Source organism: Stigmatopora argus, chromosome 17 (assembly GCF_051989625.1).
Source record: "Stigmatopora argus isolate UIUO_Sarg chromosome 17, RoL_Sarg_1.0, whole genome shotgun sequence".
In the NCBI taxonomy this organism is placed as follows: domain Eukaryota; kingdom Metazoa; phylum Chordata; class Actinopteri; order Syngnathiformes; family Syngnathidae; genus Stigmatopora; species Stigmatopora argus.
This window is the reverse complement of record NC_135403.1, coordinates 10601222-10627147: the sequence shown is the minus strand read 5'-3', so window position 1 is coordinate 10627147 and position 25926 is coordinate 10601222. Positions and strand designations below refer to the sequence as shown.

The window sequence follows — 25926 nt, the reverse complement described above, 5'->3', positions numbered from 1 at the left end:
CATTTAAATCTGTTGTTAAGAGACAGTTTACATGCTTCTTGAATTTGGCTTCACGTTTGTCTTAACATAGTTTATTCGCAATTCTTTGTCCAGAAATCCCTTATTCAAACTTAAAGAGGACATGGCGTCTTAGTACAAAATGCATGTAAATGTGGCAGGACAGCAAATCTCAAGCTATTGTACATCTTTTACTCACGCTGACGAACAAGCACCCCCCTACCCCTGCCCTACATAGTGACTCTGGCGCCAGTGCTTTTGCCTGTGAGTCAATGAAGCATGGCCTTTAATTGATTATGTTCTGAGTTGTACAACACTATTAATTAGCGCTTCTTTGCCACTTGTTTGTTTTGTCCTTCTGTTCCCATCATAATAACCTTCATTAGCTTTCCAAGTTGTTAGCTCAGCGGCAGTGCAATTTAACATGCCTGCACATTATTGCCCTAACATTTTCAGCTATCCTCATTGTCTTCCCTCATAAACGCTCTTGCTCATTGGCTTGTTCCAGAGGCCTCCAACTCGTCTTTATTCCGAGCCCCTTTCTTGTTCTCCTATTGCAGTCTCTGGCAGCTGCTTGGCTCGGATTTTCCAACACCAGCAGGTGCGGTAGGCATGCAGCTTCTCAGCTATACACCACTCATAAATAACACCTGACTAAAAGTATGAGAGAGCTACAGCTACAGCCAAAGTGGGGTAGAGAGGAGATTGAAAGTTTCCTCTGGCAACAGAACAGGGTGTGCCTCATGGTTGAAAGCTGGCATTCCAAATGGAGAATGGAATTTAAGTGTATTTCTCATTCTTTTGCAGTGTGTGCCCCTCCCCGACGCCAGAATTCAATAAAGCCCTTCTTGGCGCGTATCTATTAGAATGATCTTTTTTGGAGCAAAGAGGCCCTCGCTAAGTGACTCTAAGGATGAACTTGAAGTTGGAGGAATGAAACATGACTTTTTATTTAATTAGGATGTAAGAGCTCAGGAAATAATGTTAATTATCCTTTAAAAGCAACTAAAGGGGTCAGAAAATAAAGTATATGCATGCTTTTTTCAACATCGCTAATGAACCAGCACTAGGAATAAATGAATACACAAATCACCTCAAATCAAGGACCTTTATAATAATCTCTATCAGATTTTGGCAGTCGCTTTGCTTCTAATTGCTTGTGAAATCCTCAAAAACCAAACACACATCCGCTTTCATTCAAAGTTATTGATCAGCTTTTTGTGGCGAAGGTTACTTTGTCATTTTCTCTCGCCTCACATTGAACAAAACCAGGAAGTGTGTGGGAGATTACGGGCCAGGATGCAACCTGAAAGCCCTTTATCACTACAAAAACAAGAAGCTTCCTGCGGCCATGGTCCCATCCAGGCAACCACCCCCTCTCCTACACAAAACCGGCCCCAGCACCTGTGGCAACCTACGTAAGGTTCGTCATTAGGGGCTGTGACCACAACCCAGAATGTTAATTAAGATACAGAAAAGTTATGGTTTCTAAAACAAATCGCGACTAGCTATGAATTATTTCTTGACATACTTTACCAAGTGGGAGATACATATTTTATGTTAGCACCTAGTGATAAAAGATGATTTATGATCTAATGATAATCCGTGATGTTACCACATGTTGCTAGATGACGATTGATTACATGAAATGAAATAGTTCGGCAACGAACCATCACAATACTTTTGTATTTAATGTAACAAACAACCTGTCGTAATGTTATAATATAAAAATACCATTGCTAAATGTTCTCTATCCTGCGAAACGGATCCAAACGTTTACACATACATTTGTATTTCCATTGCGTTGTTTGAAGATACTATAAATACAAATGTGTCACACTTTATAAGGTGTACTTGTCAATATCATCCTCATTGGTAGGTAGGGTACATGAATGGCGGGTTTATTTCAATTCAGTATTTTCAAACACAGCTTCCAACTTTTAATAAATAGTTTAGCTGATCAAACAGTGATCAAATACTGTATTTTCCATATCCGAATTTTACCTCCATAAGATACAACTTGAACCTTATACAACACCCCCTTGGCTCTATTGACTTGCCGCCACAGCTGGCAATGTTGCTTGGTCTTGACAGTCGCCTGCGCAGAATTTCAATGACCCGTGTACCCCCCCAGCCCCTTTATTATGCGATTGCTGCTAACTGGCTCCTATTCACTTCTATGTCCCGACTTCCCAAAGGGACCTAGACAAACAAGAGCTATTGAGCCACTGAAAAACCCACCCCCTGCTTGCCTCGGTCATTCTGTGTTTCAGTGCCAGGCTGTAGCGCGTCTTTCTTGCCACGGACGCCAGCAGCAATGGGCAACGTGCCATTGATTCTTCTGCGTCTCACAGTCTTCTTTTAAAGGGATTAAACATAGACTTAACTGAGTGGACTGATAAATGGCTGTCGTTAATGTAACATCTGAATGATGAGGAAAGCTGGAACAGTGTTTGTTTGTGTCTCTGTCAACTTTGCCGAGAGTGTCTGTGTTCTAATGTGAGATGTGTATGCAAGGGAGAACTCACTTATCTGTAGGTGTGGTGTTAGTTGCAGACCGATTTCAGGCTGCCTTCCTGTTGTTACAGTACATCAGGGGGATCACGGGTGGGGGATGCTCCCATGAGATTACCCCGTGAGAGTCACATGATGGTTAGTGCTGTAATGTATTTCAAGACAAAGCTGTTTATGTTCTGTTTGTGCTTCATTTCATAAGCAATCTCGCTGAGTGGATTTCTGACCTCCACCTGAATAAAACCCGATTATGAACTGTGTCACTAGCTCAGTATCATTCCCACCTTCCCTCCCTCTTCCTAATCAGCAAATCTTAAAGCAAAATCATTCCAAGCCACATGGTGCCTAATCATTCGCTCTTGAAGTTGATTTGTTTGTTTTTCTAAAAGAATTTTATTTTTTTACAGACATTTATTCTATAAAAAGGGCTATTAAATGCTACATTCAAAATCTTGAGAAATAAATGCTCACATGCTATATTGCTGAAACATTCCTCCTTATTTGGGAATACAGCATTACTGGGTTTTTCATGTGGATTGGGTTTTTATTTTCTTGGTGTGGACTGTTTTTAAGCTAAAATATTCCAGGCATGAGAAACCCAAAAGACTATTGGTAAGCAGGGAGGAGTTTCCAACATGGTCTGATTTGACCACTCCCTGGCTTGCCTACTACTAATTCAAAGCAGTGTCCTTCTGATCGAACGTCTGTCCGACGAAACTAAAGCTATTGAATCAGGACTGATGTCCAGCAGGTTGCTGCAGTACGTCTAGGCAGTTCGAAAGGTGAACTGATGAATCCAACGTGATTTAGATCTTTCGGAATCTCGCCTTTCCGTTGGTCCAGTCTGCTGATGTGTAATGGCATCTGCCCCTCTGTAGTTAGAATGGGTGAGCTCTTCAGGAGGAATGAATGTGTTACTCAGGGCGATGCACATTATTATGGACGTGCACACTGAATCTTAAGTGCACTCTCAGAAATAACGGAGATGACTGAAGCATACACCCCGGAAACAAGGTAGTAGGTTTATATTTGGGTCAGGCTTTATTTCGCCTTCCTCACAGAAAAGGGCAGAGACCTAGGGCCAGATTCCACATAATAATTGTTTTGTGCGTTGACAGATATCAGTGATGTAAAGCTGTTTATTGTTGGCGATGAGTCTATTCAACACAGTCATGCTCTTTCTCTTGTCCTTGGAGAGCTTATCCCTGAGGCAGCAGTGGCTATGTTTTTATTATAGTCTGGCTTTAAATGGACCAGATCCTCTGATCGACAAGCAGATTAACCAACTAATAAAACATACATCACAATCTCACAGATAGTCTACCCCTGAGACTCTTGCTATTAATATACAAATATGGAGGATTACTGTCTGCTTGTGTCCGTGGTTGAGGAAAGGGGATTAAGGTCCTCCCGTCCAGGTCCAGACAGATTGGATTTAATATGTGTGTAAGGCTAAATGATTGCTGTACTGCAAAGCCCTCATGGATGTACGGGCTGATCTCTGCTCTCTTACTGTGACATCATATCACGCCGCAATGTTTCTAGATCAGTTTCATTCATTATTTTGGGTTAGTTTGGATGTTCCACTGTGTCTTAGGTCATCACTCTTGATGTTGTTTTTAAAATCTGGACAAACCAATCAGCCATTCACCAGTCAAAATGTATTTGGGTTAGTAATAAAAAAAGGACTCTTTTTGTTTGTTGATTTAAGTGGTAAATACACGTACTGAGCAAAAAAATGACCAACTAAAAATGGGTCTCCATATAAGAGATGTCACGTAAATTGCAATATGAGGGCAATGCGATAAATAATAATCAATTTCATAGTGAAAAGCATAGTTGATATAGAGGAATTGGAGCCAGTCTGGCATACATATTTTATCAATACTCCAAAACTTAGTACGGAAAGTCTGAACTGCTTTCATCATCCATCTTTGAGGAAGGTACATGCAGGTTTAATGGGCAAATCGTGTATTCTTGAAAGAACTAAACGGGAAAATGTGCAAGGTCCTCCTACATTTGAGATGTCCTACTGATAGCACAAAAATATATACAGTATGTCCTTTACCTGTTTTAACATGCGGACCACACGCACACTGCAACACACTACCCTAAGCTATTTATTCCCAAGGGCGACCAGCTAAAGGAGAGCGAGCCCCTTAATCATGTCCCTGTCCTATGTCCTCGTTATCACTCACGATTAATGAGCTCTCCATTAATGAAAAAACAGAAGCCAACCGCTTGTGGAGGAGAGTGAGGCAAGTTGTGTATACGTGTGTGAGGGGAACTGATAGTAAACGTTCCGCAGGTGCAATGACATCACCCTCCAAGGTAGATATGATAGCTGTCACATCTCAGCATAGTTAGAGATAACAGGACATGTGTTTGTGTATATCCCCCACTATGTTTTGATTGGGCCGCCTCAACCTCTTGGGTCTAATCCGTTATGCCTTTGTATATCTGTCCTCTTTTGTGTATCGGGAGGGAGGGCGTTATAGAATAGAGAGCGCTTGATGAGACACAGGAAGAGAAGGAGAAGAGGGCGGCAGGTGCAATGGACACCCAGCGCAATCATCGGCACTCTGCAAAATCTGTGACAGGAAATCAAGGTTGTCTTGGCAACCTGGCACTATCGATTAGGCGTGGGCCATCTCTGAGCTTCCGTCAGAATCCCGGTGGAAATGTTACTGTGTTGTGGGAAATGTTTTGGGGAGAATGAGAGGGCTTGGAGGAGTTTATGTATGGAGCAGAAGCATACAGGAGGAGGTTGGGTCATTAGAAAGCAATGACTTGACTCACTCACAATTAGCCACGCTTTGTCAATTTTGGACTTCCACTCAGAGCAGATGGTTTCTAAATTTATGAATATTGCTCTTGGGCAGTCATTTCCATAGCTTAAACACCCTGAGAACACACTTTTACACCCCCCTCTATATGAATGAGGGGATGCAAGCAATTCTATGTTTTTCCAGGCCATTGCCTTACATTGTAAAGTTTGATTTAAAGGGCATGTGACATGCATAAAAGGTTTAGCTTGCTATCTCTGCTATGCAAAGCAAGTGATTTCGCCATAGTTGGACACTGAGGTGGATGTGTTGCATAAGAGCGTTGCAGATGTAATCAATAAACTCTATTGATTGGTTAGGTGGTGTATTTTCGGCTGACTCTAGTCTATTCAGGACAGGCCCTGTTTCTTGCTTTCAGTCTTTTCCCTCTTGTCTTAATCTCACGCGAAATAGCTCTGTTCCAAATCTCAAACAGATGTGCCCCTCCTCTGTGTCCTTAACCCATAAAAGGTGTATATATGGTGACAGCAAGAAAAAGAAATTGAATTTTGCCTTGTGCCCCAATCAGGATACAACAAAATCAGTTGACCATAGAGCAGTATTCTGTTGCTGCTATGTCTGTCTTCCAACTAAGTTAACCCTCAATGTCCCCTAATTCAGACTCTGTTGTTCTCAACACTAATCATCACTTTAACAATATTGTCATACTTTTTACATGGTAAACAGCAGCATAATATCTGAAATTGTGCTCTGAGGTCATGGTCAGTTCACAGTTTTAAGCATCATCAAAGAACTGTATTATGTTGCAATGTTGCCTTGGTACTGAAGCACGTAGTATGTAGTAATAGCGGAGGTGGGGTGGTATTTGCCCTAATCTAGAGAAAAAGACTAAAATTTAAATATATTCTATATTTTCTTTTTTTTTTTTATTACTTTGCATGCAGAATTGAACTGAATTCGATTGCGCATATTGTGGCCTTGAGTAACATCTTACAGGAATATAGCAGGCGCCTACCATCACCGCACCTCTCCCATCTCTCTTTATTTGGGTCTATTCTGGGCTGAACGAATGTGGCGGCAATGCTGCGTGCTGAGTGAGTCAGCGGTCATTAGGGCATGCAGACAGTGCTCTGCCGGAGGCCACAGGAGCCAGGCAGTCTAATGATGAGGCCAGTCAAATGCCCAGGTCCTGAGCTTTCAGGACTGCCTTGAGCTTCATTCACTTAGCCCACTTCCCTTTCATTCAATCTGTTGTGTTGTTACATTATCAGATAGCCGAGACCCTACATTTAGTCCTTGTCATCCTGCCTAAAAAACTTGTTTTGTTTGTAAAATACAATCCATGTGTAATGTAGTGTTTGCATGCTGGTATTAAACGGTTAGTCAAAATCATTTGGAAGTGTCTGGAACCCGTGAGGATGGGATACTCGGCCACACTGCTTGGTTCAGTCATCCTCCCCCGGGAGAAGCTGCCTCAACTGGAATGTAAACATGGCAGCTAAATAAACTGTTTCACACTGAGAAGAATACAGCAAGGTAGAAAGCAAAAGAAAGAGGCGCAAACAGAGGGACTCCCTATTTGAAGTACACCACAAGTCCAAGGAAATGATCAGGAGCAGGACAAATACAGTTAAGGTCCAACAGGCTCGAACAGAAACGTTCAAATCAAGAGTTGGGCATGCATGCTTTATGCCATGGCCTACAAGGATAGCTCAGCATTCCTCTCCCTCCCTTCCTCTTAGCACCTTATCTCAACCTCTCATTCTAAAATAAGAGGCACTCACACCATGTGACATGGCACAAGCCGTCAATCAAATGCTCCTCAAATGCTCTCTTGAACATATCAGAAGACATGCTCATTGTTTTTCTATCCTGAAAAAGTGAGGCACATACAAGTATGTCATTCACAGCCCTGCGAAAACTATCTGACATCGACTGACATAGTTTCATCGCTTTGACTGAGTCCCAAAAAGGAATGATTTGTTCAGCAAATAACGAATGACGAGTTTCCCTCAGAAATCTAGGACTTTGCGAATTGGAAATATGCAAGATTCGGTCTATAGTCTGGTTAAATTTGGGTACTAAATATGCCTAACCATTTGTGCTGGTGCAGTGAAAAAAAACATCTTGTGTGCATTTTGAGTACCCCCAGCACCCACTAATCCCCCAACCTTGTTTTGATGTGGCAACTTGACAATTGAGCACAGGTGCCGCCAGCTGCTGTTACGAGCTCCTGTTATTTGCTGTAACGCCAGGGCAGGTGGCAGCCATTACGGCTCTATATCAGGCCGCACACTGGCAGGTTCTGTCGTCACCGTGCCAGGTTCCGTTCTTGGTCCACTCTCAACACAACTATTGGCACAGCTAACGAACCTCGGCCGGTCGTGTACAGACTCCCACTACCACCTGTTTCTCTATAACATCACCAAGACTTTCCCAGAGGCGCTGCTTTAGATCCCTCTGCTCCACTGCCTGCTTTCTGTTGTATTGCTTTTTTCCCATGGCAGATCAAACAGCAGAGGTCTGTGGAGGCGTACGGTACCAGAATCAACGCCAACAAGTAGCTTTTTATAACTCTCTATCCCATCTGGATATTCTGATCTTTTTTGAATTTTACTACTGGAGAAATCTTTGTTTAGAATTGCATTGAGACTCGTTTATTAAACCACAGTTAAAGGAAATAGACTCGGAAAAAAATCCCTTCTCAAGCCCTAGCGTACAATACTGCCTCCCACCATGAAGCTACCACTAGTAATTGAGATTTTGATATGTGTAAATGTTACGCATTATGATTCAGGCTAGATACGTGGATCTGAAGCTATGCGGGCTTACTGAAAGATCTCAGTTCAAAATACCGTATTGATTTCTGAATTGTAGGAGCTTAGGGGTTTTGACTTGATTCAATTGAATACCGTAATAAGCCAACGCATTATGAAATGCTGTTTGTATTGAGCAATCATTAGCCATTTGACAGCACCTTATCAATCACAACATTAAACCACCTTTTGCTGCTTTCCTGCCTCCATCCCTGTCTTCGTCCACTTTGTACCATCAGCTCCTCCCGCATCTGGCATCAAGCCAAAGGTGCTAAGCAGCCTCTTAACCTGGTGTCTGAGCCTCGACTCATCCTTTATTCATCCCCATTAAAGTAGCATGAGAGTTGTTCTCTGCCTGTAGACGCTGCTGTTTCCCCCTTCCATTAGAAAGACAAACGGCCACAGTGTGAGTTTCCCTTGCTCGTCTTCCATGCATAACTAATGTATAGGCATGAATGAAATATGCAGGCTCGACCCACCCCCCCATACCTGTGAGCTTCATTTGTGACAAGACAAAGCTAATTCCAATGTTTGATGGAAATACAGTGCTGGATTAAGGATGTTTTTCCTCAAATATCTTGACATTTTTTCATTTCTTCAGAGTTGTAATTCAACTAGTTCATCTTGACTAAAAGCTTTTTTATTTTCTTTCTTTATTCATTTTAAAAACCATTTTCGTACTTACTTTGACCTGATAGGAGTACAGGATTAAAATGATCAGCTTTCTGCCCCTGTCTTGTGCCTCTTAATTAATTTGCTAGAACCCCTTCATTACACGTCTTGCCATTGATAACAGCCTCGCAAATAAATATTAAATACATTTAAAAAAATCACATTTTATTTCAGAGTGCTACTCCATTTTGAAATGAGATCTTTCTCTATAGTGTCAGATTAATACATCAAGTATGAAAACGTAAAAAGGTGACTTGCAGTTGTTAAAGGTGGAAGGATTTTGAAATACTTTAATAAAGTGAAATAAAAACCACACCAAACCCATCTCCCACGTCTAACTATTTTTTTCTCTCTATGATGAGTCAGTTTCTGACAAACTGCTTAAAAGAGAAAAGGGCAGCAGATGATAAGTTGAGAGGTTGAAAATAGTGATGAAAATGACAATAAAAGTGCAAAGGCAGCAACTCTGCCGGGGTGATGGACAGGAATGCGCATATTTTGCCTGGCTGGGGGAATTTTGAGCAGGGAGGTGTGCGTGTGCATGAGCACTGCGAGGGGCAGGCAGGTTAATTAAATATCAGCATATCACACAAGCTCCCATCCTGAGTCCTGTCTCCTTTCACTGCCTCTGGCTCATACAGGGTGCATGTCAATAACATGGACGGTAACAACCTAACATTTGCTGACCTGTGATATGGAGCAGAAGGCAACTGGAGCAGTAATCCAGCTTTGGAGGAGCTGTTTAAAATGAGCAGGGCCATTTAAGAGAGGTTGGTAGGGAGGTCAGGATTTTCCCTTAATCCTCACACTGCTGCTGGCAAAGGAGAGTGACGGGGCCAGACGGGTGGTAAACTTCACTGCTGTGCCAGTATGTTTTAGCGAGGAGGGTCAAGTTGGCACTGGGCCACTAGCGCTGTGTGTTAAGATGGTATTGCGATCGTTTAGCATGACATCGCTTTGAGATTTGAGGATACGACAGAGACGTGAGCAAGGGCTTTCACAATCAGCTCTATCTTTTCATCAACTGTCGTGCCACTGCGACATAGAATATGAGAACGCGCAAACACACGCGGCGACGGTCGTGGTACTAATCACTATCCTCTTGGATAATGGCTGTTACAGCAACATAGAAGGTGCGTGACCATTGATGATAATCTATAATCTGATGTTTCGTGCAGTTGCATTAAAGGCTCATGGCTCAGGGTTTAACGGCATGACAACATCCCATTATTCACATCTAGTGGTCTACTGTACAATGAAATTGAGATGAGATGTAATGAAAATGTGCACTGAATACATTATACAGTCATCTGTTGTCTTTACTGCCTAAATTTAAATTGGCATAGCCATAAAGTAGAGTATGGGCTGTTTTGAGAGGCAAAGGTACAGACAGACATTATAGATAAAATAATTAAAAGCCTTTGCAAGGTCAGATTAGAAACCCTGAAAGCTTTTGCAGCATCAGATTATGCATCAATATATGTTTTTCTTGACTGCACATCAGTTAAGGAAAAAAACATTAAGAGTCTGTTTTTTTGATGGCACATTCATTCCACTTAAATCCAGCATCTAAAAAATTCAGTGTGGGTGTGGTTGCTGACTCAATGATTGATTCTGTTTGTACTCATCCAACATTTTTTTAAACTTACAATACACTGTGGAAAATAGATGATTATGACCCTGATGGATTGTTACACTGTCATTTAAGTGAGTAAATGCTGCTCTCACCCAACCTATTTACTTCTTAATGGATGTATGTCTATAACATAAGTGGCACAGTCACTATTGTTCAACATGGTTGAATGTGCCAGCCACATGATATGACAAAAGAGTGTAGGGTATTTATTAGTTAAAATCTAAAGAAATGAAAATTCACTTTATCACTTTGCAAGGGTACAAAACACCGAAGGAATTAGATCATACGTATCACTTGTTCTTTGTTGTGCTTTGGAACAAAGCATTAATGGATTAATTTTTCACATCTTATGACAGTCAGGCAACTCTGCTGAACACATACATTGTCTGTGTAACAAACAATTTTAGAAATTCCCCTTTTTGTGTCCAGCTCAAAAATCCCCTCATTTAAAATAAGAGTCTGGGCAATAGGAAATAATTACAGTGCAAAATGGATTGGCAATGTTGCTATAGTTGCCGCATTAACTAAAAAAACAATCTTTCCATTTCTCAAAACTAGAGTGAGCAGCAAGAATAGGTGTTACCTTTTATTAAAAAGACACCTTTGTTTTTGTCTAATGGGTACTTTTTTAAATTGCAATTGCAAGAGTAATTATAGTATTAAAAAAGGACCTTTAATATAAAAAGTCTTTGTTTCCTGCTAAGCATAAGAGCCCATTTTTATTACAGCATAGATGACTTTATGTTGTATTGCCTATTGATGCGCTGTCATTGAACAAGTCACAAAATGTCTAAGAGACGACAATATCTTAATCTAAAAGCAGTCACCATCCAATCGGACGGGAAGTGTGGTGTCAGCTCTCTGACGCCCCTCCCACTCCATACCCCAACTTCCTTCTGCTGCTAAGATAAAACTTCCCCCAAGACTCTAGATTTGGCATGCAAACTGTTGTCTTTCTTCTAACGTCTGAATATGGAAATGGAGGCTAATTATGAGAAACAAAAGACTCAGTGGCTTACCTACAATATTCTTTTTTTCTTTTGGAGAAGCCTTTTTTTTTTTGTTCCTATGTGCAGTTTGTGTCTCCCTGTTGATGTCCAGCACCTGGGAGGAAGCAGATGTAGGTGGTGATTACAGTTCAGAGACCCCAAAATAACCTTCACTCCTCCCTTACTTTTTTTTCCTTCTCTTTCCATTCTTTTCTCATATGCAATTTTCTCCAGTTACCCAATCACATTCTGTAAAGTCTCTGGATCTTGTGCACAATCCTTTGAGTAAAAATGAGGTATCATTTGTCACCCCAAAAATATTGTTTCCATAACTTTGTTTAAACTCATCATACAGAAAACATGCTGTAGCAATTTGACTCAAGTTTCTGTAGCGTGTGACATGGTGTGTACTGTGTATGGCTCTGCTCAGTCAGATAAGTAACATTAGCTGTGAATATGACCATGCAGTTTTTATTATTTTAAACCTTTTAACCCACATCCACTGTACGGAACGTGTGCAAGAGTTCGCCTGTTGTTCAGAGGAAACACATCAATCATATAGCCTGCACCTTTCAACAAGATGCACAGATAGAAACACTTAAAAAAACAGGCTCCTGTTGCGTTTATTAAAAGCATTATCACTGATCTTTCTGGCACAGCTGGGCACTGGTGCATACAGTAGATGTCCATGATACATAAATTTACCAGGACCAGAATTGCCTGGATTTCCCTTTCCTCTGGACTTGAATGCAATTGACCATTGTTGAGCAGGAAGTCCAATGTTAAGGTCATCCTATTTAGAGGAATTTCCCGTAACCTACAATTCTGAAGCACGTATAAGAAAAGAAACTTTGTGGACCCATAACGTATTCGGGTTTCTTTTGATTGCACGTTGACCTTGCCTGAACATCTATTGCTATGTTGAAACGAGCTGCTGTTTTGCTTGCAAGAATATATATTCGATTGTAGGACTGCACGGATTAGGGGATGGTGTAAAAAAATGCTATAAATGCAAAGCCCAGATCCTTGAACTCTTTGGAAAGAATGTAATATTCTCATTTGGGGAATATCTTTCAATAAATGTATCAACAAGCCTTCACAACTGTCAAAATATGATTCTGTCAGCATTCTCACTCTTGTTGATGAAACTGGTTGTCCTTGTGTGACTTTAAAATACTTTTCAACTAGGAGTTCATTGTTTTACAGTGGTACAAATGTCGCCAGTATTTTTTGGTCATGGTTTACGGGGGCTTTACTTGGTAAATTTCACATGTAAAACTGAGAACATCTGGATGTTCCATGCGTCATTAAACCATAGATGACATCACAGCAGAAACCAGTCCAGTGACTGCACTGCTATGAATCTTGAACCCACCCTGTTGGCTGTTGTGTATTGGAAAATATTTGACAATAGCCTCCATCTTTCGAAACTAGGAATGTGCTTCAACCAAATACTGCATAGAGTATTCCATGTGAAAATGAATGATGGGGCGGACGCTTGAGTCGGAGAAGGTTCAAAATTTGGGTTATGCTGTCCCCCATGTAGATTGTGTTAGGGTTAGAGCTACAGTTGATAGAAACATAAAAGTGGAGTGTCATTGCGAAAACAAAGGGGGAGAGGAGAAAAATGGAACGCCATATTGCTGAAATAGGACATCCATTTAGTTTGCCCTGTGGCAGACATCTTTGACAACACAGATCTCCAGGCAATAGAACAAACACTATGACTTGTTTCAACTATGATTGGCTACAATTTTCCTAGACAATGCAATGCTCTTAGATTTTCTTGACAGCGCACTTATCATCACATAAGTTGTGGAATTTAGCAGACTAGTAGGTGACATCGTAATATTGGAAAATGTGATACTTGGCAGGTTAGCTGATGTTTTTTTTAAGAAACTGGCTCGGTAATATTCCTTACACCTCACCGTTCTGATTTCTTCTGCCACTGATTAAACACTAGATAAAATGAATGGATGGACACATGAATCCTCCTGTTTTGACTTCATTTGATCATCTTTTAAAGTATGTGATATCGTATAACACAGTCCTGACCAACTGTAAACCAATTATCATAGATGGCACTTTGGTAGTGAGAGATCTGTGACTATCGATTGCCCCCAGCTGGACTGTCAATACCCCCGTCGAATTCCGACAGAGTGGACTAATGGTCTCATGGGTCGGTGGTAGCCAGATGCACACCCACACACACGTACACACACACCATCCTACCACCTCGGGATGTAATGAACAAAACAATCCATTAATCCATCAATACATGACAACCTGAGTTTACCTGCTTCCTCAGCCATTTCACATTGACCGATGTATTGCAAGGTCCGACACACATTTACCATCCAGCCTTTTGCATTTCTATCTGACTATCATAATGCATTGATCAAAGAACTGAGGAAAGTAAAAATAAGGTGGGATCAGTGGGGCTAATTTTACATGCTCTCCTGAGGTCTAACATACAGCACACATTCACTTTATTCCTCGCCTGGTTTAACAAGATTTATTCCTGTGACTGTCCAACAGTCAAGTTGTCTGGAGTGCACTCGCATGGTCGTTTAGCAGCAGGGTAATGGTGTGTATGGTATTGCTTGACTGCTCCCGGGCTGTAGTCGCCCTGGAGGAGGGTGTTAGGGAACATGGGAGGTGGGGGGGACCCTCCCAGATCACATGGGCAAAGCCCACTTTGTAAGAGAGAGAGGATAGAATGAGGTGACAAAAGACCTTTTGTGGATGCAAGTTTACTGCATTAACCTCTTTCTACCCCAGCATCACATGAAGAACAAGAAACTACTGTGGCAACTTAGCAGTAGCCTGAGGCAGCGTGTTTGATTAAGCGGTGTGTATGCATGTGTGTGTCAGGGGGTGTCCAGGATGTTTGCCCCCAGGAATCTTGTGACTGAGCTGACATTCTGAGAAATGGGGAGTGTGGTCAGCTGTTGTCAAATTGCTACAAAGGAGAGGATTTGCAGGCAAGGCTCACTCTGCACTTTTTTGGACATTAGTGTCAGAACTAAGAGAAACTGAGGTGGGTTGTCAACATGCATCTGGGCCTCAGATTGATTAGGGGGAATATAAATGACAATTTAAAAAATAGCCAATTAGTTGTAAAACACATCAGATTCATTTTTTGTGTATTCAATGGCCCACGGCAGTATCTACCAATGTGTTGAGTATGCGCCTGTATGTGATGCCTACCTTGGTATCCAAGGCCTAACCCCCCCAGCCCACCCAATGAGACATATGTCAGCCAGAACCACAGCATCAACACCTGACCTTTAATAAGAAGCATGCAAGTGGAAAATGCAAGAGCAGCAGTATTTATTTGTATCTAATTATTTTTTTACCTCATTTCTTCTGTCATCTACTATTGATGCGTGATATGATTCTATTAAATAGCACAAGGTTTTCATCATTTTAGATATCTATCTTTTACAACCCATTTCGACTGTCTTTTTCCTCATCTCGCTCTCCTTTGTGCTCTCTCCATCTTTAGTCGTCGTTGGCTCGCTTTGACATTTTGTGACACTCCCTCCCCGGGGCAACCATCACTTCAGATGAACATCGCGTGTGACAAGCCAGCTTTGTCTTTTTAAGCCATTAGCACTTCCTCTCCTCCCACCTTGCCATCACCCCCACCAGTATACATTTTATGCCCTTATTTTTGTTTGGGTGAGCACATCTTTCACTTCTGACCTGATATTTTTTTAGGCAACTAAAGGGGAACATAGCATATTGAATTGTCAAATTCAGTAATAGAAGTAGATATTTTCTATTCCGTTTTCAGCAATAGTCAACTGCTTTAACGCAATATTTTTTCTCAATTTCTTTGGTGGAATTTCAAATTGTTCAAACTGAGGTGTATTCAATTTTGAAGTCCACTATCATCTATGTCGGCAGCGTTCACATTGCTGATGGCAATATTCGCTCTGTAGTCTCTTTATAGATAGCCATGTCGAATGTGGTTTACTTACAGGTAAGCAAGATTTAATGAGATTTTCCAGTTGGAGAGTTATTTGGCAGTGTACCTCCCTCCCTCTTAGACCCATGTAATTCTCTTTGCTTTGCACTCCCCCACAGTAAACTGTCAGGCCTAATACAGGAAGGAATGTCCAGTCACCTGCTCCTAAAATGCAACAGCCCTGTGCTACACTAACCTAATATAGACCTGCACCACCAAGCAGGTTGGATAACGCTATTATTGCTCATTGCGTATATTTAAACACACACCTCATCGTACACCAGCTCAACTGTAGGGCCTAGTCCAATACGGTGGCAGTGAAAATCACAATGTAAGGCTAAGACTGGATTTCAAATGAGGGAACCCAAAACTGTATGAATTTCCATTAAGAAGATTTAAAATAGGACAATTGAGTGATTCAATTTTTAAATTGGCTGATCCATTCCTCTAACCCAATTTAGAGGCATTTGCTGATTTTTCTATCAGCCTGGGTAAACTTTGTACCCAGTTGTGGGATTCCGAGTTCCAAATAGTACCAATAGAATCTGTAAATTGGAAACTGCGCATCATCAACACATCAGTCTTTACTAGAAATATGCTTGGCCGACCATATACAATATGTAGTAATCCACTACCCTGGATTGTCACCTATCTTGATGCTTGACAGAACAGGATAAATGTGTAATAAATATCACATCAATGAAAATCCATCTGTCATAATCATATGGTCCTTCCACATTCTTAAGACTGTCTGCCAACTGGACATGCACACAGAGGTAAAAAAAAAGCCAACCAGTTTCCTATTGATTTCTATTGGGAAAAAATGAAGACCAGCTGAAGAAAGTGCCGTAGCTCTTCCATTCTAGCTTTCCCTTGATAACCTGCTAGAAATTCTTGCCGCTGTGAAGAAAACATTGGCCAGCTCATCTTTCCAACTTTTGTGAAGATGGTAAGAACACTGCCAGTGACAACAGCTTCAGTGGAAAGATCATAAAGAAGGGTTTTAGTAGTCTCTGCATGAAAGAACCATTTGACTTTCTCCTGCTTGCCAATGGGCAAGACACAAGATGAACAATACTCCTAACCTTCATCGTCTTTGTAAATCATTGTTGGTGATGGCCGTCTTTTCTGGTTCTGATTGAGAACCTACCCCCATGGATGTCTATACATGAGCCTGGCCAAATAGCCTTTCCATACTGAGACCGTTTCTGCCAACCAAATCATATAGCTGTCATTTGTGCTGAGAATAAAAAAACAAGCACGGTATGTAATGGATGCAAGTGTCTATTTAAACAGTCTGGATACCTTAAGGCAATGACTCTAATAATAGCTTTACAGGGCATCCACTCAAAATGTCAACCTGAGATGAGACACAAAAATCAAAAAGAGGAATGTCACCACTATACTACTCTGAAGCTTTCATAGTACATTAGACTACAGCTTCAGAGTGAATGGGGTTTGACAACCAAGGTGACAGGGGCATTTAATTTCCACCATGGCAGTTAAATGAGGTTTGATCGAGACAAGCCCCAAACTGTGATGGGTTTGCTTTTGACCATTTTGTCTGGAAATGTAAAAGGTTTATAGATGCTAACAATTTTCAATCATTATGCTTTTCCACATGTTCATATTTGTCTCCCGGATTTTGTGAGAGCGCCCACGTTTTTCCATGTCCCAACCACAATGCGTGCAACTTTTTTTTACATTACATACCTTTACTGAGAATAGCCATTTGGCTTACTGGTAGAACATTCCAACACCATAGATAACAGCAGCAGCCTTAGCATTAGGGGGGTTGAGTTATAAGTAGGAGGTGGTATAAGGTTTAGGTATTTGCCTGGGCCACTTGTAATGGCATGTACTTTTTAAATGCTCGATAGGAATACACAAAAACTAGCACTTAATTGTGACCGCTATGACCACAGTTTGTAGTCACACCTCCTTGAGGCCAAACCAGAACACCTATAGAGAAGCACCAATTAAAGGATGCACAATGCAACAGAGTGCGTTTATAATCACTAGGTTGAGAGGATAATAGTACCATATTTTTTTGCCTTAAATCCTACAGGGGGCATTGAACGATACTGGCCTTTTTTATACTTGTTACTAGTTTGACTTCATCACCAAAGCACATATACTATCAAAGAACACTTTAAAACATCCTGATATGCAAAGTACACAAAGGACATGGCAAACAAAAGTTATTAAAAGGCTTGGCTTTTCCTAACAAACACCGACTTCCCAGTTTCATCATCATGCAGATTGACAGAACAATGGGTCCCATTAACATTAGTCTGACTCTTGTCATGGAAAGTCCTCATCTGACAACAAACAGATGAACGACCCATGGAGGCCAATTAACTACTGTGCTACAACCTTGATCTGTGCCATTATAAAGACAAGAGCACTTGTATTAACTCATTAAACCAAGAAAGAAGCTTAACAGGTTGTTGAATAGACTGAAGCAAAATCACCAAGCCATTTGAATAAGATGTATAGAAGACTGAGCACACCTATTATATTAATTCAAATTATTATTCTTGTAACAGACACGCTCCAAAAACAAAAAACAATACATAGAGGGTCATGTTCTGTTTGCACTGTTCTTGGGATCTGCTGTTTTTATTTTAATTCGATTCAAATTCTTTTCCAATGACAATAATTTAATTCTGATTAAGATATATATATACTTTAAACATTTTTGTCCCTCACAGATAAAAGGAAAGCAATGCATCATAAAATCTTGAGAGGTTGCTATTGGCCTTGTTTGATGTCACAAACTTTTACTGGCTAGATTTTGCTAGAGTGAAAGAGAAAATAAAAAGGAAGTAGAGTGTTGGGTGCTGTTTTGTTTTCGCAACCACACATTTCGCCGTACCACTTGAAACACATATTGTCAGGACCAAATGACCCAGCAAATTGCAGGTGCTTTTAGAAAAGGCTAAGCATAAAAATTCTTTCAATTTGTTATCGACACTCGAGTTGACCTTCCTGAATCTATGGAAGGAAGGCTGTTGTTTTAACAAAATCAGTGGCATTTACCTCGGCGCTGACTGAGGCGCCTCACCTTGAGACGGCATACTTGAGGTTTTGAATGGCACTGCTTTGTTTTACTTTGGTTTGTGCTGTTTTTTGTAGTGGTTGGCTTCCCTGAGAAAATAGCATTGCAGAGTTACAAGGGCAGACTCAGAGACGGCAATGTCTGTACTTTTTAAGAATGCCTGTGGTAGATGCACCGCGACCTGCTTGCTATCCCCGAGTGAGCCCCAAGTTTGATAAGTTGCCTACCTCAAGGAGGGATCCTAAAGACACAGAAACTTGGAAGGCGGACAAATAGTTGATCATGAAAAGAAAAACCCATGATTTGGTGTACCTAAGAGCCAACATGTGTCACGGTGGTGAACAAGAGTCATACAGTTCCAGATCTTTGTATGATCCAAGGCTCTATGCGTCACTGTGGTTTTTAAACCAATAAAACTGATGCTGAATAGAGGCAAAACGTTTGGGATACAAGTCCAGATTGTGCAATACGTGTGAATTTAGACTTCATGATTTCTCTGCAGGGAGACCTGGGTTAAAATTCAGGTCGGTCCACCTGTGTGGAGTTTGCATGTTCTCCTCGGGCCTGCGTGGGTTTTCTCCAGGTACTCCGGTTTCCTCCCACATTCCAAAGACATGCATGGAAGGCTGAATGGACACTCTAAATTGCCCCTAGGTATAGGTGTCTTGTATAAATGGTGTCAATAATGGCGAGGAAACGATTAAAATTGGCATCAGGTAGCATCATAATAAGTCGGAAAACAAATACATTTCAAAGTAGAATGTCTGATCCCTGGAATGGGAATATCTGTAGTCAAGTCATGCTTATTCAGCTTGCATTGATTGGAGCACATTAGTAAAAATCAATAGATTGCTTGAGTCATGGAATAATGTGTGATCTATGTCCACAGGTCACGGACTATGTTTACAGATTATTTTCACAAGATATTAAACCAAGATGTCAAGGGGTGAAAATTTTGTTAAATTAGGCTAGAGAATTTTTGTAGGAGTAATATTTAGCAATATTTTTTTTGTTTTTCCCGATAAATGATCTATTTTATGCATTCCTGGATTATTCATGGTGATACCAATGGGAGGTTTCCAATTATAAAAAAAAAAAAAATGTTAAAGTACTTCTGATACATAGCAACCTAACATGAAGCAGTCATTGCATTTCCTCTCTATCACGTGCGTAGGAGTGGTCCTCCTGTTGAGTGTTAGCATGCTAGTGCTGGTGGAGGCAGCTGTCCAAACGTTCAGCCGATTGGCCAGAAGGGTCTACAGCCTTTGTTGATGCTAAAGTGTTACATTGGCTGTCGGAACACACACTTTAGATGCAAGTGCGCCAACCATTTGGCACAGGAAGATGATCTCACTCCATCACAACTTTTGCCACCCTGAGACACCTAATGCAACCCACCGAGCCTTTATTCTCTGCCTAAACCACTTGTGTTTTTCTTCATTCCACTTTGTGCAGCCTTGCTGCTCACATCCATGTATTGATTTTCTCTCCACAGGCTTATAGTTGATCATTTTCTCTCGATAATGCTGGCAATGAGTGCTGCTTTGTAATTGTGTTGCTGAGTCGAGTGCTCCCAAACATCACTGAGAAATGAAGCCATTTCGTGAAAATGGCGTGGTCAGTCAGATTTGGGGAAGGAGCAATTGAAAAGTGGGAAGAAGGCTTTGATATGAGATGATATACATTAAATGAGTTTTAGTTTTTTTAACCTCCTATGGGTGGTGATAAATAATCTCTTCTAAAAACATGAGACCTGAGTTTCCTAAATTTTGGAAAGTCTCTCCGCTAGTTATTTGTTAATGGATTCTGTTCATCTTTTGGCTTTTCTTTGGGGAAAAAAAACACAGAGGAGCCAAAGCTGGATCCCCCCCAACTGACAGGCTGAATGAGTAAAGGTTCTTGGGATTGCGTCATGGCAACAAAAAGCAGAGTACAAAAGAGGTTGAGGGATGACAAAGCTCATCTCATGAACCTCACTCCCATTTGGGACTGCAGTACAGCGCGATGACCCCATGAAAATACCACCTCACTGCTTCTTCACACTCCTCCTCACACACCTTTCATCTCAGCACCAGCTAAACACCTTCAACCTCCTTCCCACCCCCTCACTGAACCCTGCGTGATTCAGTTTTTCATCCCCACCACTCGCACTGACCTACTTGATGCAAAGAAACCTTCGACAAAACAAACTTCATTCTTCGAAACAGAGGATGGTGGTATTCCCAGATACTAGCAGTTCAGGTAGGGCATATTTGCCAAGTAGATGCAGCTGGTATGAGTTGTGTGTCAGGGAGAGAGAGATAAAGGAGCTTGGCAGGTAGTTGCAGTGTAGTGCTGACTGAGCCACTCTCACTGGAGAATTGATTCAGCCTGTAGAGTGAAAGTGCAGCTTTCTCAGATGGATATAGAGAGGTGAGGTTGACCCAAGGAGTGGGTAGAAGTTTTACACAAGAAATTGAGAAATAGTGTGATGGACACATTAAAAATAAATGAAACCCAGCTAATTCCTTCCGTAAACATCTCCAGCCTTTATAATACCACCAACCGGGTCACCTCAACTCCTACACTACACATAAAGGACTTCAGCCTGCGAGCTAATGATCTCACATTCACACGCAAACAGTGAAACAAACACGCACAAACGCAAACACGTCACGTGAGTGTGAAGCTTGTTTATATCATGCACTTTGTTGGAAAACTCTGTACTCAATTAGAGTTGACTACTTAAATGTTATACTTTATAGCTTCCATCTGCTCCTACCAAATTCCAAATATTTCTAATAGTTTTGAGATACTTGTTGATCTAGGATTTGTTGAGATTTAAGACTGGTTATCTTGATTTTGCCCCAAGTTCTCAGTTTTATGACGAGCCTTCCCTCGAGTGTTTAGTTTGCTTTGTTTTTAAGTCTTCAAGATTAATCATAATAGATAACGGGAAATGCGATAGAAGTCTATAGGCAGGTTGGTTTTACCCTTTAGCAATGGATAATTCTACATAGAGAGGAAACTATACATTATACTGGTAATATGCACTTACTGGTGATATAACAATACTCCGGCATATATTCTTTATCCTCCACAAAGAACGGCACTAAATCTGGTGGATTAAGATGTTCACCATTGATTACAGCAAAACTTTTACATTTCTTGATTTGATTGCAATTACAATTTGAATTCAAAACACATTACTAAGAATGAGCTGATCTTGAATTAAAATCCACTAGGGTTAAGAAATTTGTAGTATCTCAAGGCACCACTCTGTTTTTTTTTTCTATTCCATACCTTGTGTTTCTTTTTCAAACACTTTAGATTTGACATTTAATATCCCATTTATTTAAACTGCTTCAGCTTTTCTAAATTTGCTCATTGAGTCAATAACCATCTAACCCAGGAACACTAATACAGCATTTTAACTTGACAAAAATGCCTCTTTAATAAATGTAATCATGAAAGCCTGCAATCTAATCAGACTTCCTGTCTTTTTTCTGCTTGTTTAGTGACCAACTACAATAATGTGGTGGATGCTGGCACAGACTCAGACGATGAGGACAAGTTACACATCGTGGAGGAGGAAGGCAGCCTGGCGGACGGGGCAGACTGCGACAGCACCCTACCAGACGACGAGCACCCCAGGGAGCACTGGGATGGAGGTGAGACCAGCTTTTTGCTCGTGGGCCGAATTTTCACACAATCCTCCCCACCAGCCATATAACATGTAAATATTTGGTATATACTTCACCAATTAAGTATTTTGTTTCCTGGCTTTTTTTTTTAGATAAGTAGTCAATATTCTATAAGTCGTCACATAAATCTAAATAACTAGTTGGGTCCAATTCATTCATTTGTATTTGGTTAGCTGGATGTGAAGTTTGGATGCTCTGTCTGCCTTTTCTTAGTGTTTTTTTTCTTATTAAAAGAACTAAATAAATATTAAAAATCTGTCACCTGATGGAAAAAAATTCTGCAACAGCGCAAGGAAATATGTGCAAGAAGCAGAGGGTTTTCAACTAAGACAGGAAGCGCAATATAAAACAAAGACAATGCTAACAGTGGAGACCTTCACATACACAAAAAGTTACATAGGCCAATGGAGAGGTTTATGACACTGTTAGGCATTGTAGTGAACTTTTTGTTGTTTTTCTTTACCTTGAATTACTTGACATGATGTCAGAAGTAGGCAGACCCAGAGGAAGGACAGATGTCACAAGCACCAATAACAGTGATGTTGGTGTTTAAAGCCTGAAGGGAATACAACAGAATCATCATCAGCAAAAATGTGTATTTAGTAAAATTACTATATACAGCACATATGAATCAAACATTTTGTTTCCGGTTGATCTCCGAGCTGCTGACAAAAATAATAATAATTCTGAATTTATAAACAGTACTGGGATTAAAATCAATAAACAAAAAAGGAAAACTTAAATTTAATGCATTTAAAAGTAACATCTTACCTTGGACCCACTGCACACTGATTTGTGACATAGATATTTCAAAATACAAATTTGGGATCTTATTACAGGATGTCGTTTTTTAAGGCTTTCAAAACAACCTAAACATTATAACCAAACATTTTGAATATACAGCAATATTTACTTGCATACTTTGCTTTCTGATGGGAAGAATTAACGCAGATTGTGATGGTCAGCATTCCAAGAGAGCATTAAGACTTCCTGGTTGTTCTTTTGACACACCTGCAGTAATTTCAAAGTGATATAGCGTCTCTGTCTTTGGTGGTCAACTGTGGAAATGCACTCTAAATTGAAGCAATCAAAATAAAAGGGAGGATAATCCATGAGGAATATTATATGCAACATTTAAATGCCAAAAAATGTTTCATATGTAACTGTGGGTAAAGAGGGAAGTGCGGGAAGGGAAATTTATTGACAAGTCATCCTTGTCATTTAATATGAGGTGGAGTGTTTATGTTTGGATTTAAAGTAGGTTTAAAATCCAATCGATCATCAATTAGTTGTGTTGAACTGTAAACACACACATTCCTATACAAAGTCAATTACAGAGCTGTGCTTAAAGTTACAGGCTAATCCCAAGGCTGTGATATCATCCCTCTCAGCAGCTTTCCAGCTGTATCTCCTTGCGTAAAAGGTGGAGGAGGAATAATGTCATTGCTTTTGGCCTGGAAGCGTGAACATTAAACATTTTTGAAAAGCATGAGTTACAGTGACACAGCTCAGCAGGTTGGCTGTGCGCCAATTAGGTTTGCGCACATGTTCATTTTGCTTCCCTCGCACCTATATTTGCCCCCATGTGATGTTTTCACAATTTTTTTTAACCCCGATTTAAGATTCAGGGAACATCTTGAGTGTCAACTGGTGACACTCATACCCACTGGGGAATTCTGTAATCCTTTAAATAAACAACCTTCTCTCTTTTTTTGCCTCATCATGCTGATGGTTTCACTCTTGGAAAGTAAGATTCCTGCCTTGAAACGTGAGTGGCAAGCCACTAATCTGTCTTCAGCGTAGCCCAGTTTGCTTGAAATGAAAGCCGTGACACCCTTTCTCGCGGGACAGTCATGCTCCAAAGTTGTTGTTTGTCTTCCCCCTCCTTCTTCTCTTTTTACGCTCTTCTTCTCCCATGCTGGTTTTCATATTCTGATTCATTCCTCTTGATTATATGGTATCATGGGCGCCTTGCTCCATGTCATTACTCATTCCCTCCTAAGTGATTATGCTTTGGTGGGGCGGTCCAGTGGAGATGTATGAAAGTGTAGGCCAAGATTAGGCTGACTATTTCAAGGGGGAGGAAAAGGTAGTGAGAGCAAGGGCTTAAAGGGACTCTGTGTTTTATTTTTGATGGGTTGTAGAGTGTGATTACATCTCACGCAATGAACAGGGTGGAGTCGGAGAGCTGAGATATCATGAGGTACTTTGAGTTGAAGGTATAAAGGCATCAAGCCAAAGGCCTTTTAAAAGATGAGCTAGTTGGATGTTGAGTGATTTGTGTCCATTGGAACGCAATAATAAAGTGATGTAAAAAATATATCATCAGCTTCTTAATTCTGTAATCTGTCAACATTGGATCTTTGCTATATTTGCATTTTTTATTACTCAATTCACATTGAATATAAACAATATTGTATGTGATGTTCATCTGCTCATGACTGCAAATGAAAAAGAATAGAAAGAAATGTATTTTTATGATGAAAGATGGGAATCTAACGTTTCTTGAAAGAAGGGAATGTCTTGTAACACAACGTTTGGTGGTGAATGAGTTAGTTGTTTTTGTAATATTAACGGCCTATGCCTACTTATGCTAACGCGCAAAGAGCAAACTGCCAAATTTATACATTAAAAATATGTGCTACTTTAACTCCTACTGACACCTAATGGGTGCAACGCCAATCAGTGTAACGATAAAATAATTGGGAGGAGACTCATCTCGTGTCAGCTGCCATCTGCTGGTAGTTATGTCTCCTTGCCATTGTCCGGAAACTTGAAATTCACAGTAAAGCTACTCCAAATACTTGCACAAGTATTGGCGCAGTCTGAAGCTGAATCCAGAAAGAAAAATTATTCATTTATTAGTATTTGCAAATGTTAGCGGAGGAAGGAATGTCTTACAAATTCGTATCAGTGATATGATAGTGTATTTGTAATTGCAAGGAACTGCAAACTGCCGTTATTTCATCGCGTGATGATAAAACTGAGAACTTTTTTAAAGCTGCAGTTTCACTCTACGTAGTTTTGCAGCATTCTCAGATTTGTATTCCTCTCGTAGTGCGTTCACATGTCTGCGTCAGCACATAAACGGCCCGTGTGATGTTTCATGTCAGGGGATGCAGCCTTGATAACACGGAGCCGTTTCAACCCCCTGGCCTCACTTTGCGCTTAACAAAGAGCTGAGGCCGATGCAGCAGGAATAAAAACAAGAGCTTGTCGCACCTTTTTCGCACACCCCCAGCTGGGACCGCACTTCACACTCAAGCTCGACATTTTGGGGCCTGGAGGTGTGTTTGGAGTGTGTGCTTGGCTACATCAGCACTTCCCCATATTTCCTGTGTTTAGCCACAGCTAAATAAAATGTTTGTCATCTTTAGCTTACTCCAATTGAATAATGTCCCTTCAAGTTAGAATGCAGACATTTTCAACGTATAAAAATAAGCAACTTGTAGTTTTGTGTCTACTCTTACCTCTTGTGAACAAAGAAAATCCAATGGCATGTCTTTGTAAACATTCATTCAGATTGAAAATATTTATTTTCCTCGGAAACAAGGATTTACTTTGCTCTGAAACAAGGCGACAAAAGACAGGTGGATCAACAGTAAATTATTATTGCATATATTATTATTAAAATGCTTCAAACTAAAGTAACTAAGAAAATCGGTTGGATTGGAAACAAGACGATGTAACAATGACAAAGAAGCAGACAAGGAATAAATGAAAATGGAATAATAAACAAACATTGATGGCAATTTGTTTGAATATATACTGTAAATATGTGTGTATATGTATGTGTATA

General features: G+C 40.5%; 1 protein-coding gene and 1 long non-coding RNA gene across 3 annotated transcripts in view; one reads left to right on the top strand and one right to left on the bottom strand.

Moving 5' to 3' along the window:
- Window positions 1–25926, top strand: part of zeb1b (zinc finger E-box binding homeobox 1b) — a 42804-nt gene that overhangs the window by 6882 nt on the left and 9996 nt on the right. Inside the window, exons 1-2 of one of the 2 annotated variants that reach the window (XM_077624686.1) lie at window positions 9825–9918; window positions 21942–22094. Coding sequence is in view for 1 of the 2 variants with exons in the window: in XM_077624685.1 (XP_077480811.1) it covers window positions 21942–22094 (153 nt within the window). In the remaining variant the exon portion in view is untranslated. Of the gene's footprint in view, window positions 1–9824; window positions 9919–21941; window positions 22095–25926 lie in introns of those variants that run through there. The other variant, XM_077624685.1, reaches the window with a different exon arrangement.
- On the bottom strand, window positions 1151–23385 carry LOC144091972 (uncharacterized). Its single transcript, XR_013305949.1, has 5 exons — window positions 22899–23385; window positions 22591–22683; window positions 11441–11525; window positions 2526–2656; window positions 1151–2355 (listed from the first exon to the last, which is right to left on the bottom strand). It is a non-coding gene; the product is annotated as an uncharacterized LOC144091972 (long non-coding RNA).